General features: G+C 35.6%; 1 protein-coding gene across 5 annotated transcripts in view; it reads left to right on the forward strand.

The window, feature by feature from the left end:
* The window catches only part of POT1 (protection of telomeres 1), a 114623-nt gene extending 101850 nt beyond the window's left edge, over positions 1-12773 (forward strand). For 3 of the 5 annotated variants that reach the window (XM_033192042.1, XM_033192038.1, XM_033192043.1), the window contains 4 exons: positions 6409-6497; positions 8794-8885; positions 10677-10782; positions 11956-12773. In XM_033192042.1, the coding sequence (XP_033047933.1) occupies positions 6409-6497; positions 8794-8885; positions 10677-10782; positions 11956-12068 (400 nt within the window). In that variant the 3' untranslated portion in view covers positions 12069-12773. The remainder of the gene's footprint in view (positions 1-6408; positions 6498-8793; positions 8886-10676; positions 10783-11955) is intronic. The other 2 variants (XM_033192040.1, XM_033192041.1) reach the window with 1 other exon arrangement.
* The last annotated feature ends 4609 nt before the right edge of the window (positions 12774-17382 follow it).

Raw genomic sequence — 17382 nt, forward strand, 5'->3', positions numbered from 1 at the left:
GTGACACATTTTCTTAATCCAGTCTATCACTGATGGACATTTGGGTTAGTTACAAGTGTTTGCTATTGTGAATAGTGCTGCAGTAAACATACGTGTGCATGTGTCTTTATAGTAGAATGATTTATAATCCTTTGGGTATATACCCAGTAATGGGATTGCTGAATCAAATGGTATTTCTAGTTCTAGATCCTTGAGGAATTGCCACACTGTTTTCCACAATGATTGAACTAATTTACACTCCCACCAACAGTGTAAAAGCATTCCTGTTTTTCCACATTTTCTCCAGCATCTGTTGTTTCCTGACTTTTTAATGATTGCTGTTCTAACTGGCGTGAGATGGTATCTCATTGTGGTTTTCATTTGCTTTTCTCTAATGACCAGTGATGATGAGCTTTTTTTCATATATTTGTTGGCTGCGTAAATGTCTCCTTTTAAGAAGTGTCTATTCATATCCTTTGCCCACTTTTTGATGGGGTCGTTTGTTTTTTTCTTGTAAATTTGTCTAAGTTCTTTGTAGATTCTAGATGTTAACCCTCTGTCAGATGGATTGCAAACATTTCCTCCCATTCTATAGGTTGCCTGTTTACTCTGATGATAGTTTCTTTTGCCATTCAGGAGCTCTTTAGTTGAATTAGGTCCCATTTGTCTATTTTGGCTTTTGTTGCCATTGCTTTTAGACATGAAGTCTTTGCCCATGCCTATGTCCTGAATGGTATTGCCCAGGTTTTCTTCTAGGATTTTATGGTTTTAGAACTTACATTTAAGTCTTTAATCTATCTTGAGTTGATTTTTGTATAAGGTGTGAGGAAGGGGTCCAGATTCAGTTTTCTGCATATGGCTAGCCAGTTTTCCAAACACCATTTATTAAATAGGGAATCTTTTCCCCACTGCTTGTTTTTGTCAGGTTTGTCAAAGATCAGTTGGTTGTAGATATGTGGTAGTGTTTTCAACTGAGAAAATTTTTGGAATTAAAAACTGTTTAAGAGTAATTTTTATTCTTTTATTTCATTGGTGACTATTCAACAGAAACTTACAATATATCAACTTATATGTATAGGTTTTTCTGGCATATATCTGTTCTTTTGATAAGCATATATAGTGAGAGTACATACAATGTGTGAGTCATAAGGCTGCCGTCTTTTGATTCCTCAGCCAGAGGCTGGTACTCACTTGTTTTCTTTAACAATGAGGATTTAGATACCAGTTACAGAGAAAAATTCAGAGCTGCAAACCTAGTAAAAATTAAGTGATTGAATTTCAAAATTTCTGAGCCACTAAATCACAAATTTGCTGCCACTGAAAATTGGAATATAAAAGAATTCGTTAGAGCTACAAACAGATTTCTACATTTAGAAGGAGGGGATAGGGATAAAATCTCTACTGCTTGATGAAACAATGACCCTGGACATATTCTAATTTGAGAAACCTTGGATTATAGCATATATTTTATCATCTTCTTTCTTTCCGACTTCTAAATTTGTAGCAATGATTAGTCATTGTCATAATGTGCAAATCCTGATTGAAAAATTATATAGTGGTTGAAAAATATTATACTGTAAGCATGATACCTCCCTAATTGTGTGGTAAAGTCACTATTGGGCATTGCCCTATGTTCTTCCAACGTATCATAAAATTTTAGCCATAAAGCAAAACTGAATGCCACTGACTTAAATTTCTGTGTTGTTGCTGTTTTTACTCTGATATATTCAGTGTCTAATTCCCTCTCTCATTAGTCTTATGATCTGAGAGTCTGTCTTTTTTGAAAATAAAATGATTTTTAGTTAAACCAATTAATTAAAAAATTAAAACTCATAAAATTCTGTTTTTCTTGTATAATAAGTCACTGACCTTTCTCTTTTTGCATGCAGATCCTCACTCACTAGCTTTTGTTCTTTCCCCTTTCTCTCTATTTTGCCTTCCCAGTACTGGGCACCATGACGAGTCTAAACCAGGAAAGGAAATACTCATTTTAAACTCTGAAATACTACTTCTTCTTTTACTAGAAGTCTCAACAAAATAACCCTAATATTGCGGGATCTGGCCAGCAGCCCACAATGCAATGGGGCTCTCTCTTTGTTCCCAGGCGGATCGGCAGGTGGAGAAATAATAGACACACACGAGATAGTGAAAGCTGGGTCCAGGGGGGTCACCACCTTCTGGTCCCATGGTGCCAACAATGCAATATGCCAGCATTTATTATTAAGTTTAGTGAGGGCGGGGGTAGGTTAGTGAGAGATTTAGGGTCGTTTGATTATGAGGTGAGATGGTCACATGGAGATGAAGTAATTCTTTAACATCTGTAATAGAAGTACAGTATATAGAGATAAGAATTTACAACATAGTGTGTGCATCAGTAATTTCTAACAGAGCCTTAAAACAGGAACAGCAGTAACAGTTGCAGCAAAAGCTGGTTACAAACAATTCATAGGAACAGGACGTGAAGTTAGACAACAGGTTAGACCAGAAATTCTCAGAAGGGAGTGTGAACCCTAAAGAGGCCTAGAAGAGCCATGGCAAGATGAGGGTGTTTATAGCCCTATCTGATCCATATGGACAGGCACCCCCCCCATGTGTCCGATTATAGGCTCCCCACAAGGATCGCATTCCATTCCCAGAGCTATGAACATCTGCTTTTCTGGGATAGGAATCTTGGTGATGTGAAATCTCCCTGACTGCATGTTCATTCATAGGCTCTCTGCAGGGGGAAGCACATCACGCGCTGTTGGCTGATTCTGGCAGTCCAACCTGTCATTGTCTTTACACAAGCCTGCATGCAATTTTGTATTTATAGTAATCAGGAGCATTTCATCTTTTCTTCCGTAGCAATAGTTTCAGGGTGTCTTCCTACATTTCCACCTTTTCTCTGATTTAAATGAACCATAGCACCATAGCAATCTATTACATAGCAATAGTTTCAGGGGGTCTCCCTACACCTTAAGGCCCCCTTCTTTTCTTTTTTTTTTTTTTTTTGAGATGGAGTTTTGCTCTATTGCCCAGGCTGGAGTGCAGTGGCATGATCTCAACTCACTGCAACCTCTGCCTCCCAGGTTCAAGCGATTCTTGTGTCTCAGCCCCCCGAGTAGCTGGGACTACAGGCACGCACCACTAACACCCGGCTGATTTTTTTGTATTTTTATTAGAAACGAGGTTTCGCCATGTTGGCCAGCTGGTCTTGACCTCCTGACCTTAGGTGATCTGCCCACCTCGGCTTCCCAAAGTGCTGGGATTACAGGCATGAGCCACCGCACCCAACCAAGGCTGTCGACTTTTTTACTAGTTGCTTCAAAACTAAGGCAAATGTTGTTCACACTTCAGATTTTAAGACATTTTTATATTTTTTATTACTTGAGTTTCATCATCAAAAACCAGTATATATTTTAATTGATTCTTATTTTTATTTTTGGATTATGAAATAATTTTAACTTATAGAAAAATATAAAAAGTAACATCACAATAATTATGTATCCACCATTTAGATTTAAGAAATCTTAACATTTTAACATTATTTCAGACCCTTTTTTTTTTTGAGACAGAGTGTCACTCAGACACCCAGGCTGCAGTGGCATGATTTCAGCTCATTGTAACCTTGACATCCTGGACTCAAGCAATCCTCCCACCTCAGCCTCCCAAGTAGCTGGGACTACAGGTGTACACCACCACACCTGGCTAATTTTTGTATTTTTTGTAGAGACGGGGTTTTGCTCTGTTGCCCAGGCTGGTCTTGAACTCCAGAGTTCAAGCAATCCACCTGCCTTGGCCTCCAAACTAACTCTTTTTTTCTCAGAGGTAGCTACTTTTCCAAGATTGTATGAAATCCTTCTCATCAGTGTTTTTATGCCTTCATTATATGTGTGAACTCTTAAGCAGTGTGGTGTATTTTTCATTTTTTACATTTATATAAACTGTTTCATACTATGCCAAGCCTTTTGAAGCTTGCTTTTTTTTTGATTCATTATTTTTTTCAAGATTTACCCCTATTGACGCATGTAGATTTAGGTTATTTAATGTCTATGGAGTATGTTATGAAGTATCAGAATTTATTAACCTATTTTCCTATTAATGGATATGTGTTTATTGTTTCATTTACAGACCGTACTGAAGTCACATTATATGTTTTCTTGTGTATTTCCCTTGTCATAAAATGAGTTCTTTTTTTTTTTTTTTAATTATATGATGTGGTGGTAGTAAGAAATGGAATGAGAGGGAATGGATAATAGAGAACATTTTACATAGTCATAAAATGAGTTTTTTTTTTTTAATTATATGATGTGGTTGTAGTAAGAAATGGAATGAGAGGGAATGGATAATAGAGAACATTTTACATAGTAAGGGTCATTGTTGTTCCCTAAACTTTCATTTCAATTGTATGTGTATGTATGTATTACTAAGATACGATATTAAATGAATTTCTTACTGTGAGTCCTTAACAAAAATGTTTGAAAGTTACTCCTAAGGTGTTTACCTGGAATTAGAATTACTGGATTGTAAGTTTTGCTTTATGGGAAAAATACCAAATTGTTCTTCCCGTGGTTTTAACAATGTATGGTCCCATCAGTAATTAATAAAATTTTAGTTTCTACCAAGTTCTACCAAGTTCACTCCAACACTTGGTATTAGTCTATTTCTGTCTGATACTTGGCATTAGTCTAACTTGTAACTTTCCAGTGAGCATCAGATGGTATCCATGATGTTTTCGTTTGTATTTCCTAGATGTCTAGTGTGTTTAAGCAGCCCCCGTGTTTATCAACTATATAGGTTTCCTACTCTGTGAATTCCATGTTCACATCTTTTGCCTGTTTTTCTGTGTGGTTACTGATTTCTTTTTTGGTTCATGTGTGAGCACACATACATGTAATTGATTGTAAGGTTTCTTTCTGTGTTAGAGATACTAATCTTTTGTCAGTTTCATCCATACTTCGAGTGTATTCCATGCCTTTTTAATTTTACAGGTTCTTGTGTTTTATAGGTTTTTAAAAATTTTTTATTTGGTAATTGCTTTATAGCTTACTCTCATCCCTTTGCTTTCAAGTTTCTGGCATTCTGTTTTGTATGTCACTCATACGTAAAAGCTTATGGCTAAATTTTAGTTTTAATAGTTGAGTTTAAATATGTTCTTAAGTTATTGATATATTTAGTTTATGTTTCTAATTTTTTGTTTCCTCTTTCGCTGCTTTGGAAGTAAGTAGTTCTGTATTTAATTTTGACTTAATATCCTTAATTTTTAATTTTTATACTCTACTTACTTTAATAATGTCTAATGCTAATCAATATCATAGTCTTTTTCTTAGGCAATAATATTCTTTCGTTAAATTAACATCTTTTGTTAGAAAAGAAACATCTATTTGTTTCATGAGTAGAAGGGGATAAGATGCAATATGGTTTTCCTCAAAGTGCAAATGAGAACAAATGTGCATGTACCTTTTAAACTTTTATTTTTATTCAAGTATATCTTTTCAAGTATATTTTCTTAACATCTCATAAATATTATGATGATGCATAATAAAAAATAAATTACTCATATTTAAAATACGTTGGTATTCAGGTAAAGCAAAATACCTGTACTATACAATGCACAACTTTAGTGTATTGTGTAGTCTTAGACTTACATACATTTCAAAAGTTAACTCTGGAATTAGGCATCATAAACTACAAACCTCTGGATATGTGCTTACTAAAAATATTCATTATCTAGAATCTTGCATGTTCTGACTGTTTAGTAATTTTTCTCTATTTGCCATATTTATTAACACTTTGAATTTATTAAGATATTACTTACAGAGGCCGGACATGGTGGCTCACGCCTGTAATCCCAGTACTTTGAGAGGCCAAGGCAGGCAGATGGCTTGAGCTCAGAAGTTCGAGACCAGCCTGGGCATTGTGGCAAGACCCTGTCTCTACAAAATTACAAAAATTACCCAGTCATAGTGGTGTGCAGCTGTGGTTCTAGTTACTTGGAAGGCTGAAGTGGGAGGCTCACTTGAGCCCAGGAGGCAAAGGTGGCAGTGCCTGGGTGATAGACTGAGACCTTATCTTAAAAAAAAAAATTGCTCATAGAATCAGAGAATTCTTAGAGATGATCATTTTCTTCAACTTTTCATTTTAACAAATAGGGAAATTGAGAGCAAAATTAATTAATGATTTGGACCTGGAACCCAGCACCCTGTTCTCAATTTAGAGTTGTTTATTCTGAATCTTATACTGCCTTTTTTATTGCCTTTATGTAACAAGCTTACTCCTTCATAATTCTCTTGTGAAACAAGCAAGCACATTACAATATAGGGGATGCAGTATTCTTCTGTTTAATAATTTATATTTTAAAACTACACGTTTGAGCAGTAAAAAGTTACAACAATTAAACAAGCTAAATTATTTTTAAATATTTATCGTTCTTTCTTTTATACATTTCAGATGTAAGCAGTGTTCTAATTTGAGATCCATACAAAATCTAAATTCGTTGGTCGATAAAACATCGTGGATTCCTTCTTCAGTGGCAGAAGGTTAGCTAAATTTCCATGCCCTGCAATTTTAACTGTTTGTATACAAGGTTATTCCACCTGTTTATGTTTCAGTATACCTGAAAGTATACCTATTCTTTCTTTGTATACCTATTCCTTCTTCTGTAAGATAAACAGACTTTGTAAATTTAAAGATATCTGCCAGGCCTTTCTTTAGTCTATTTCTTCAAGCAGGCACCGTCACATTTGTTTGTACTTTCACCCATGCCTTACTATTTTGTTTTTCCTCCTCAGTAAGCATTCCACTTTACTAGTGCTCTTCTCAGAATTTGGCATTCAGAGCTGGACATTGTGCTGCAGATGTTGTTTGGCCAATTCAGAACAGAGTGAAATTATTTTTTACCTAAAACTGGACACTCCACTTCTACTAACCTGAAATGTCATTGTGTAGCTATTTATTTGTACACTTGGTTTTGTTTTCTTTCCTTTTTAATACAGCCATCTCATGTTTTATTTGTGGTCCGTTGAAATCCTGGGTTCCTGTCACATGAACTTCTTGAACTTGGTCTCCTCATTCTATTCTTAATGTAATTTTGTTTTTTCTGTCACATGAGCTTCTTGAACTTGGTCTCTTCATTCTATTCTTAATGTAATATTTTTGTTTTTATGGTTCCTGGGAGTAGTTGCTAAGTTCATCTTTCTTAGTTTTAGTTCACAGTTTTAATCTATTGAGACCTTTTGAAGCCTAAAAATCAGTTCCCCTGTAGTAGTGTCTTTTGTATGCCCTAGTTCATGTCTGTATGTCCTAATTTATTCTTACTTGCCCTCTTAAATTAGTCCTACTGTTTAAATATGGGTTCCACAGATAGAAGCTAATAAAACATTCGGTAAATTGAGTATCTTCATTTCCAAACAAGAAGATGTTTATCTAAACCTGTGAATTTTCATGTTACCCAGTATCTCTAATTTCTTATTTCTTCCTCATCTTACCAAATTATTAAATCTCAGATTCTGACATTCTTGTCCATTCAACCAGATGATATCCCTTTTTTCTTTTTTAAAATTACAAATTATTCCCCTAGCTTACAATGGAGAGAGGCATGCTAAAATGGTATTTAACTGCATGCTATTTTTTAGAACATTCTGTATTTTAATTTTATCTTTCATAAAACTAACATGCAATGAGTTGTATTTCATGAATCACTTTTTGTGGTTTCTATGGAGGCTATCAACTCTTTTATTTATTTTATTTATTTATTTATTTATTTTGAGACACAGTCTTACTCTGTCGCCCAGGCTGGAGTGCAGTGGTGCAATCTCCGCTTACTGCAACCTCCGCTCACTGCAACCTCCGCCTCCCAGGTTCAGGCATTTCTCATGCCTCATCTTCCAGAGGAGCTGGGATTATAGGTTTATGTTACTGTACCTAGCTATTTTTTTGGTATTTTTAGTAGAGACAGGGTTTCGTCATGTTGACCAGGCTAATCTTTTTTTTTTTTTTTTTTTTTTTTGAGACGGAGTCTCGCTCTGTCGCCCGGGCTGGAGTGCAGTGGCCGGATCTCAGCTCACTGCAAGCTCCGCCTCCCGGGTTTACCGCCATTCTCCTGCCTCAGCCTCCGAGTAGCTGGGACTACAGGCGCCCGCTACCTCGCCCGGCTAGTTTGTTTTTTTTTTTTGTATTTTTTAGTAGAGACGGGGTTTCACAGTGTTAGCCAGGATGGTCTCGATCTCCTGACCTCGTGATCCGCCCGCCTCGGCCTCCCAAAGTGCTGGGATTACAGGCTTGAGCCACCGCGCCCGGCCGACCAGGCTAATCTTGAACTCCTGTCGGGTGATCCACCCACCTCAGCCTCCCAAAGTGCTGGGAATACAGGTGTGAGGGTGTCAACTCATTTTAAATATACATTAATATTTAATCAAAAAAGATTAAATTGCTTAACATAAGATATTCTCCCTATGTAGGTATAGTGAAATGTTCCAAAATGAATCTGCTAAATGAGCTTAATTATAGGTTGAGTATCTGTGAAGTTAAAAACACAAACTGTTTGTCCTCTGCTGTGACACCACAGCAATCAGCACAGGAGACTTATGTGACCAAACGCATAGGGGTTTTCACCCACACATTAAGCAGGTAGTCCCTCAGCAGGTGCCAGCTGGGTGTCCTCCAATTCAGTTCTGACACTGTCTACCTGGAGATAATGCCAAATTTTTCTTTGTACCTTGAGTTATTTTAGTAAATAAAATTTACAGGTCTATACTATCATAAAACAATTTTAACTTTACCTTGATAATAACGAATAGCAGACTCATATGGTTTGATCTTTTTTTCCTTCACTAGTCCTGGGTATTGTACCCCTTCAATATGTGTTTGTTATGACATTTACACTTGATGATGGAACAGGAGTACTAGAAGCCTATCTCATGGATTCTGTAAGTATCAGAGGTAGTAAAGATATTTTTAATTAAAAAATAATATTTAAAAAATTGAATACATGTATTCATATCTGCTTTATTCCTAAAAGGACTTAAGGCAACTTAAAAATATAAGTAAAATATGAGCACATAAATTTTGAATCATCTGTGTATGTATCTCTTTTTTTATTTGACACTAAATCTTAACAGTTGAATAGTGGAAAATTAAGGAACAGGGATTTAAAGAGTCATTCCCTATACCACAGCCAAAATGCAGGGGTATGGCTACACTATAGAAGCGTTATTTGTAATCAACATTTTGTTGTACTATTGTTTGTTTGTTTTTTGAGATGGAGTCTTTCTCTGTCGCCCAGGCTGGAGTGCAGTGGCATGATCTCGGCTCACTGCAACCTCCGCCTCCCAGGTTCAAGGAGTTCTCTGCCTCAGCCTCCCATAGCTGGGACTACAGGTATGCGCCACCATGCCTGGCTAATTTTTGTATTTTTATTAGAGACAGGGTTTCACCATCTTGGCCAGGCTGGTCTTGAACTCCTGACCTTGTGATCCACCCGCCTTGGCCTCCCAAAGTGCTGGGATTACAGGCGTGAGCCACCACGCCCGGCCTTGATCATACTTTTTAAACCTCCACATTTCATATTAGAGGAAATGAAGTTACTTTGACAGGGAAGGTAGATATTATTGTATAAAGTTTGCAACTGGAAGTCCCCAAGGCCACTCTTAGATTTGATAATTCACAAGACTCCTAGAACTCACTGAAAACTATTATACTTACAGTTACAGATTATTACAGCTAACGGATGTACATTAAAATCAAATAATGAAAGAGATGTACAGGACCGAGTCCAGGAAAGTTCCAGACATGGAGCTTATGGTTGTCCTCTCCCCATTGAGTTGTGGACCGTTACTTTACCTGCAACAGTGTGTAGCAATATATGTAATACATTGCCAGATAGGGAAGCTCTGCTAAAAGATTTTAGTGGGACTCTATCATGTAGATTTGGTTGACTGCGCATATGGCTGATCACAGTCTTCAGCCGCTCTTGAGATCAACGTGATACCACATGCTTCAAAGTTCTCACCCTACATCATACTGTTAAACTCTTCATAGTGACCTAAGGCTTCCAGGCAAAAATGCTTCTGTCAAGTGTGACATGGAAAGGGCTTAGAGATTACGTTCCACAAGCTAAGGTCAAAGCCCATACCTCTCTTAGGGTAAAGTTAAAATGTTTACTACATGGATTGGAAAAGAGCTGAGGTATAGTTGAGAGGAGAATTTTTCTCCCACTTACACAGTTCATTTAACCTTTCATTAAATATTTAATGAGCACCTGCTGTGTACTAGGTACTATCCTATGTGATGGAGAGACAGCAGTGAACAAAGTAAGCAAAATTCCTTCCTTCTTGAAACTTATAACCTAATAGGGAAGAGAAAAATTAAATAACTGTATAATACATATACTATATGTTATATTCATTTAAGCTTAGCACAAGATGTTTTTTCTATGCACAAAGAGAATAGTCAGCCTCATTGTTTTAAAATCATTATTACCATCATCATTATTAAATCAGAGCAATTTACTTGATTATGTATATCTCAAAGCTATTTTAAGATTAAAGTAGTAAATAAGATTTTGGAGTTGAGACCAGCATTCTAGTTTATGAATTCTACAGTCTTGATAGAGGAAAGCTGTCTAGATTATCTTTTAATTGGACAATATTGAAATATGTGTTAATAATAACATTAAAAAGATATTTCATTTTTTTTTCCTCTCATGAAACATTTTTAAGGACAAATTCTTCCAGATCCCAGCATCCGAAGTTCTAATGGATGATGACCTTCAGAAAAGTATAGATATGATCATGGATATGTTTTGTCCTCCAGGAATAAAAATTGGTAGGCAAGAATATTTTAACAATCCTACAGTTCTTTTACTTGAGATAGCACTAGCATATATGTACTCTGTGGACTTTTAGAAGTCTGAAAGCTTTGCTTCAAATGAATTACTAAGTAATGACTGATTACTGTATGATCAACCTTTGATGAAGAGAGTGGCAAGGATAAAATAGTTATGAATCATAATTCTTGCAGTCAAAAGATTTTAAAAATATTTTTAAATATAGGAAAGGGGGGTAGCTTTGATCACAAGCACATTTGACATTGTCATGCTACAAGCATTTTAGTTGAAATTAGACCAAAAGTGATAAATTGTTGGCAGTAAACATTTTCTGTAACAAACTACAATTATCCAATTTAATTCATGGATGAATTTTTTTATTTAGTGTTAACTAGTTTCACATTTTACAAGCTTTTGTTTTACCAATTTTTTATGAGCTTTGTTTTCTGAATAAACATTTGATTAATAAACCAGATCCTCCTCATTTCAAATTGTACTGCTTATACCTACTGCCACTGAATTTTCCTTCTGTGACCATATTTGTGCTTATGTTGAAACTTGCAGATCTAAGTCATATTAAGACAATTTGATTTTTCTAACAATGTTTTATTGTAGGAAATTTTACCAGCTGTAGATTTAGCAGCTGGTTTAATTTTTATATATTATTTTAAATCAGGCTTTACTCTTCCTGGTCAATCTTTGCATCTTATAATAGTTACATAATGATAGAAATTTGTGTTGATCTGTAACAAAGTTTAACTTGAATACCTTTATTTGTTGTCAGTTTTAATTTGTGTTAGCTGTTTGGATTCTTTTGGATAGATTTCTAGAAGTAAATCTTTATATCCGAAAGCATGGGCCTGGTAGACCCATTTTAACCACTATTTTAGATTTTTAAAATATATACTAACCATTTTGAAACCCAAGGTGTAATCACTATTACCTGTTTGTGACAAAAAATTCAGATTAGTCACAATTGCTCCAAAACAATAACATGAATCTAGCATGTATTTTGGAGAGAGAATACTGTTAAATTTGGAAGGGACGTTTTTACTTTTCAAGCCAAAATAAATATTAATTTTTCTAGCTCAGTGGTAAGCTTAGGTACCTATTTCAGAGTTATTTATTTTGTTTTAATGGTTAAATACCTTTTTTTGTTTTTGTTTTTGTAGATGCATATCCGTGGTTGGAATGCTTCATCAAGTCATACAATGTCACAAATGGAACGGACAATCAAATTTGCTATCAGATTTTTGACACCACAGTCGCAGAAGATGTAATCTAATATTGCCATCCAATTTAGCATACATAAAATGTTGCCACTCACCATCCCTGTTTGAGCTTCTTTTCCTGCCCTGAGTTTTGTATCAGCAATGTTGATGATTTTAGCATGGGTATGGGATTAGAAAATGTCCTTTCTTTAAATCTCTTGTCTTTTACTGGGTGCAAGGTAAATAATGGCTATAGATTTTATTTTGCTTTCTGTTTTGCTTTTGCACAAACAGACCTGCTTTAACAAGTACTGCTGAGATAAGTGTTTGTCTGATCAAGCTATAGTGTACTTTAAGTAGAAATGGCAAAGTTGTTTTGTTAGGGTGCCGATACTGATGATTTTAGGATAAATTCACTTCTTTAAACATGTAATACATGGTTTGATTGCTTGTTTCTCTCCAGGATAGTAGAGATTTCTCTGTTTCACCTCAACCTAATAAAGTGGTCAGATTTATAATGTTAGTGACTTAATATGATCCTTTTCTAATAGTCTCCTGTAAAATATGCCAGTATTACAACTTACAACTGATTGAATGAGATGTTAACTTAGTAAAATAATTTGACTTTTACCTGACAGTGTTTGTCAAAGTTAAAATCATGAATATTCAATTTTATACAAACATTTAATATATGTATAGATTTGTATATGTTATTTGCCAAAGACAGATATAAATTACCTGGTTTAATATTAGTGAAGAATAAATAAGTGCACACATTTCAACTGTTTCATTTATTTGCCCTAAGTTGAGCCAAAAAGTGATATGAGGCAAAGAATCAAAGCAGGTGTGGCAATACAGCAGATGTTTAGGGCGGCCTACATCCCAGGTACTGTGCTAAGCACTAAACATGTATTCGATCCTCACAGCAACCCATTTTTCTGATAAGAAATCTGAGGCTTGATTGATAAGCTAAGTTCACACAGTTTTTAAATGCTAGAGTCTGTGCCTTAATTCACATAATCTCTATTCAGAGCCTGTACTCTTAACCACTCAGGGATTCTGGAACAGAAGCTAACAGTTTTCTGCAATGAGTCTTTGACTTAAATATCTGCAATAACATTGGAAATAGATTATAAGAGGAATCAGTGTGTTTTTCTATACTTTCAAAATACTTTTAACATCTTATTGTCAAACAAGGATTGGATAACTGATTTTCTTTGCTCATAATAACTCTAAATTCTAGTTCCTGAGTATATTAACACATCTGTATACCTAACTACCAATGTCCCCCATCATCGACTAATCAGCTTGTTTGAGACAATGAGAAAGACTGATTTTATTTTCAGGAATATAGACTCTTGGTTCAAAACATTTTCAGGAAAAATATTTTAAAACCCTACAGTTGAACAGGTGTGTTTCTGTGTTGATGATGTGCTCAGGATACAAAGGTGAGATAAACATTTTTTCTGCCTTCAGGAAGCACTCAGTCTAGAAGAGTAGAGGTCCAAAGGTGCCATAGGTTCACACTGTGAGCCTGCAAGATCTCCACGTTAACAAAGGAAAACTCTTCCTATGAATCTTCATGATCATAGGCCATGTCTCTTTTTATTTTTGTTTTAAATAAACATCCACATTATCATGATTTCTTTTGGTTTATTGTGGAGTTTTGTCCTTGTCGTTTTTAAAAACTTTTCAGTTTTTAGCAAGAATTATTCCATCAACAACTAGTGTTTATCTAGAGTGATGTATGCACTCTGTGCTAATCAGGAACCCAGAGTTAGGCGAATTTTTATTTCTGGAGCAACAACTTAAATGGTAGTTCATTTTGCCCCAATTTGATTGCTGCCCCTTTCTGTAAACACTGATAGTATCTTCCTGTCAGATTTTAAATTACACTAATTTAAGAAAGAGGTTCGTGTGCAGACTCAATCTCAATTTCCACTTTCTGCAGCATCCATTTTTTAAGACACTACTGGATTGACTCATACTGTCCCTGTATTGTTCTTAGAATGCATGTCTTAGAAAAATCTGAGACAGTACATTATTCTTTATCTAGATGTAGCAATGAGAAACACACTACTTAGAGACTTTTTCTGTGGCGACCTTCAATTATTCAATTATACTGCTGTATTTGAGGAAACTATACATGCTAACATACAATGTATCATTCCTCATTTCTTTTTACCCCTGCTCATGCTTTAAGTCGGGAATTGTTTCTTCTTTTTTTTTTTTTTTTTTTTTTTTTTTTTTGAGACGGAGTCTCGCTCTGCCGCCCAGGCTGGAGTGCAGTGGTCAGATCTCAGCTCACTGCAAGCTCCACCTCCCGGGTTCACGCCATTCTCCTGCCTCAGCCTCCAGAGTAGCTGGGACTACAGGCACCTCGCCCGGCTAGTTTTTTGTATTTTTTTAGTAGAGACAGGGTTTCACCGTATTAGCCAGGATGGTCTTGATCTCCTGACCTCGTGATCCGCCCGCCTCGGCCTCCCAAAGTGCTGGGATTACAGGCTTGAGCCACCGTGCCCGGCCGGGAATTGTTTCTAAATGATTGTAGAAAGATGGATGTTGATGGACTAGAAGAAGCTGACTATAGTATACTCTTGTCTACTTAAAAAAAGCCATCTTCACCCGTTAGGGTACTGGCTGCCCAGATTTCAAATTGGTATAGATCCTGTGCCTTAGCTACTTGGAGGTAACAGAAAAGGGCTAAAATATTTTCCCTCCCCACTTCCCAGCTGACTATACAGTCCTGTTTTAGATAATAAAGCATGAATTTTTCACTACGTGTGACTCTGAATCCAGACAGTTTTCTTCTATACTTTCTAGAAGCTTTCCTTGTGATCTGGAAAGGCTAAACTCATTTGATTATTTTCAATGTTGTTTTAAATTTGACCTTATATTTCATCGTTTTGTTTTTATGTAGACTTTTTTAATTAATAAAATTAAGAATTTAAAACAAATGTAGGGTCTATAAACTTGAACTAATTCCTGCTCCAATTAGTACCCAAGAAACCACTTTTAACAATATGGTGTATCATTTTTAAGATTGTTCTTTCTAAGAACATGTGAGCATGCGTATGTGTGTGTGTATATACACACACATATATATGTTAGCGTCATGTTAAATAGTACTGCAACTTTCTTTTGTCATATAGAGAACTGTATTTTTGCATGTTGATATACATACAGGGAGAAACTTATTGCTTATAATTACTCAGCATAAGTAACTTTCAATGTGTAATTCTCTGATAATTTTACTTTCTATTTCTGTTGTGGTTTTTTGTGTAAGTATTCTATTTTTTATTGTGCCAGTTTGGGATTTTATGTGTTTACAAAAATGTATTATTGTTATCTGCTTTATTACCACATAGTTATTCATGATAATGTGTTTTACTTATTATTTTACTTTGTATTTTGTCTGGTATTATTTCCCCTTTAAATGCATCTGGAAGCTCAGAGACCTAGTTTCACTGTGTCCTCTGGAGATTTTTAGGTGACAAGAATTTTGGAGACCTATACAGACTTCGAATATAGGATTAGGACTCTGCCATGACATAGTTGCTTTAAATTATTATTTCATGCTTTGAAGAATTTATTGTGAAACGAATGTTAATGTAAGAAAAAACACCTTCTGTAATGCTTTTCATTACGAAATGCAGACTCTGTGAAGGCTATAATGAGTCACATTAAAGTTCTAGAACATTATTTTATGAGAAATATAAATATATCTTCCTTTCTTGGACCCTCAGAATCTCTGGATAGTGTCAACCCTACCCATTCCAGGAAAAAGGGACCTAGTCAGCTAGTAAAATCTGGGCATAATGACCTGTCTTCTCTCTGGTACTTGGAAAGAGTATCTAAACGCAGTAAGCGGGCACAGGCACTCACAAGTGCTCTCAGGTATGTGAGATGCTATCTTCTTTTGGCAGTTGGGAAATTAATTAGTAGTGCTATGTTTTTGTTTTTGTTTTGTTTTTTTCACTATTGTGATTTAAGCTGTTAGGAAATTTGAGATCAGCTAGGGATTCTAAGTGATGATCATCTTACATGGAGATAAATAAATGTCCCTTCCATCAGGACTGCATTTGATGGGTTGAAAACTATTGGGCATCAATTACAATGACAAAGATAATGTATCAGTGTATATGGGAGCTCTCCCTCACATGGCCAATTGGTGAAACATGGATAGTACAGAGATTCCTCTGCTATTTTTCGACTATAGCAACATCTTAATGAATTTCTGGTATTTTTCCTTGAAATCTAGGCCACAAAGTCACAGTCACATTGTGTGTGTGTGTGTGCTTTTATTCTCTTCTTTGTGTTCGCTTTGCAGGGTACTGTGTTGGAATTTACCTAAAAATCTAGTCCACAACTACCAAAGAAAGCATTTCCAACTTGTGTGAAAGTTTCTTTTATTTCATCTATTTGTTCACAGTATTTTAAAGATTTGGAGCATGTCATGTTAAAAACTTTAACCTTCCTATCATCTGTTAATCAAATATTGGTGTAGTTCCTAAACGTGTACCTTTTTATATACAACCTTGCTTTTTTTTCCTATAACTTCAAAATGTTTTTTTCACTTTTTTGAAATTGAAACTCCCTTTTGTTACACAAACACTATTCCTCAGCCGACTTCTGTCCTCCATTAGAAGACAATCTTTCTAGAATTTAAAGTCTCTTGCCAAGTTTAGCTACTTGATAAGTGACATTCTGTTCCAAGCTTTTATAATAATTAATACATACATAAATAGCTAATGCAAGTTTCTCATAGCACTACAAAGAAGGTAAGTCATTTTAAAATCAAAAGTATTAACCTGTGGAGTCAAGTGAAAACATAGCTTGCAGCAGGTAGGCATGGCTGTGGTTTTATTTTTGTATAGGAAATCTTATGTGCTTAATCTTCATTAGAAAAGGTTCTAAAAAAATAAACATCTTTAAATTTTGGAATCGTTAAATACTTTTGTACAATAAAAGGTTAAATGGAGATTAAGACAAAGAATACAAAGTGCAATATAGATATGTAAAAGTTAATACATATCTTTGCATTCATTTATTACTCAGACAGTGTCTGTATCCAAAAAGGATTTGGTGTGATTTACAATAAAAGACAAACATGGGACACAGGGCACACCTTTAGAAACAGGGCAAGAAGGGCCAAAGAAGTGTTAAGATAATTTAAAAACTCTAAGGAATGCTATAGGTTTTGAACAAATCTTATTGAAACAGCAATGTTCCCTGACACCCCTCACAGGACATGCAACAGAGGTGTGACTCTGTATTCAGGCCACTGCAAGCTCAAAACCCTTATTAGGCAGGGAGCACACATATGGGCAGGTGCAGGAAGTGGGGTGAGAACTTTTGGGCTCCAGCCCCATGGCAGCGTCTAGGTGT

The sequence above is a fragment of the Trachypithecus francoisi genome, unplaced genomic scaffold, assembly GCF_009764315.1.
Source record: "Trachypithecus francoisi isolate TF-2019V2 unplaced genomic scaffold, Tfra_2.0 Lachesis_group4, whole genome shotgun sequence".
Lineage (NCBI taxonomy): Eukaryota > Metazoa > Chordata > Mammalia > Primates > Cercopithecidae > Trachypithecus > Trachypithecus francoisi.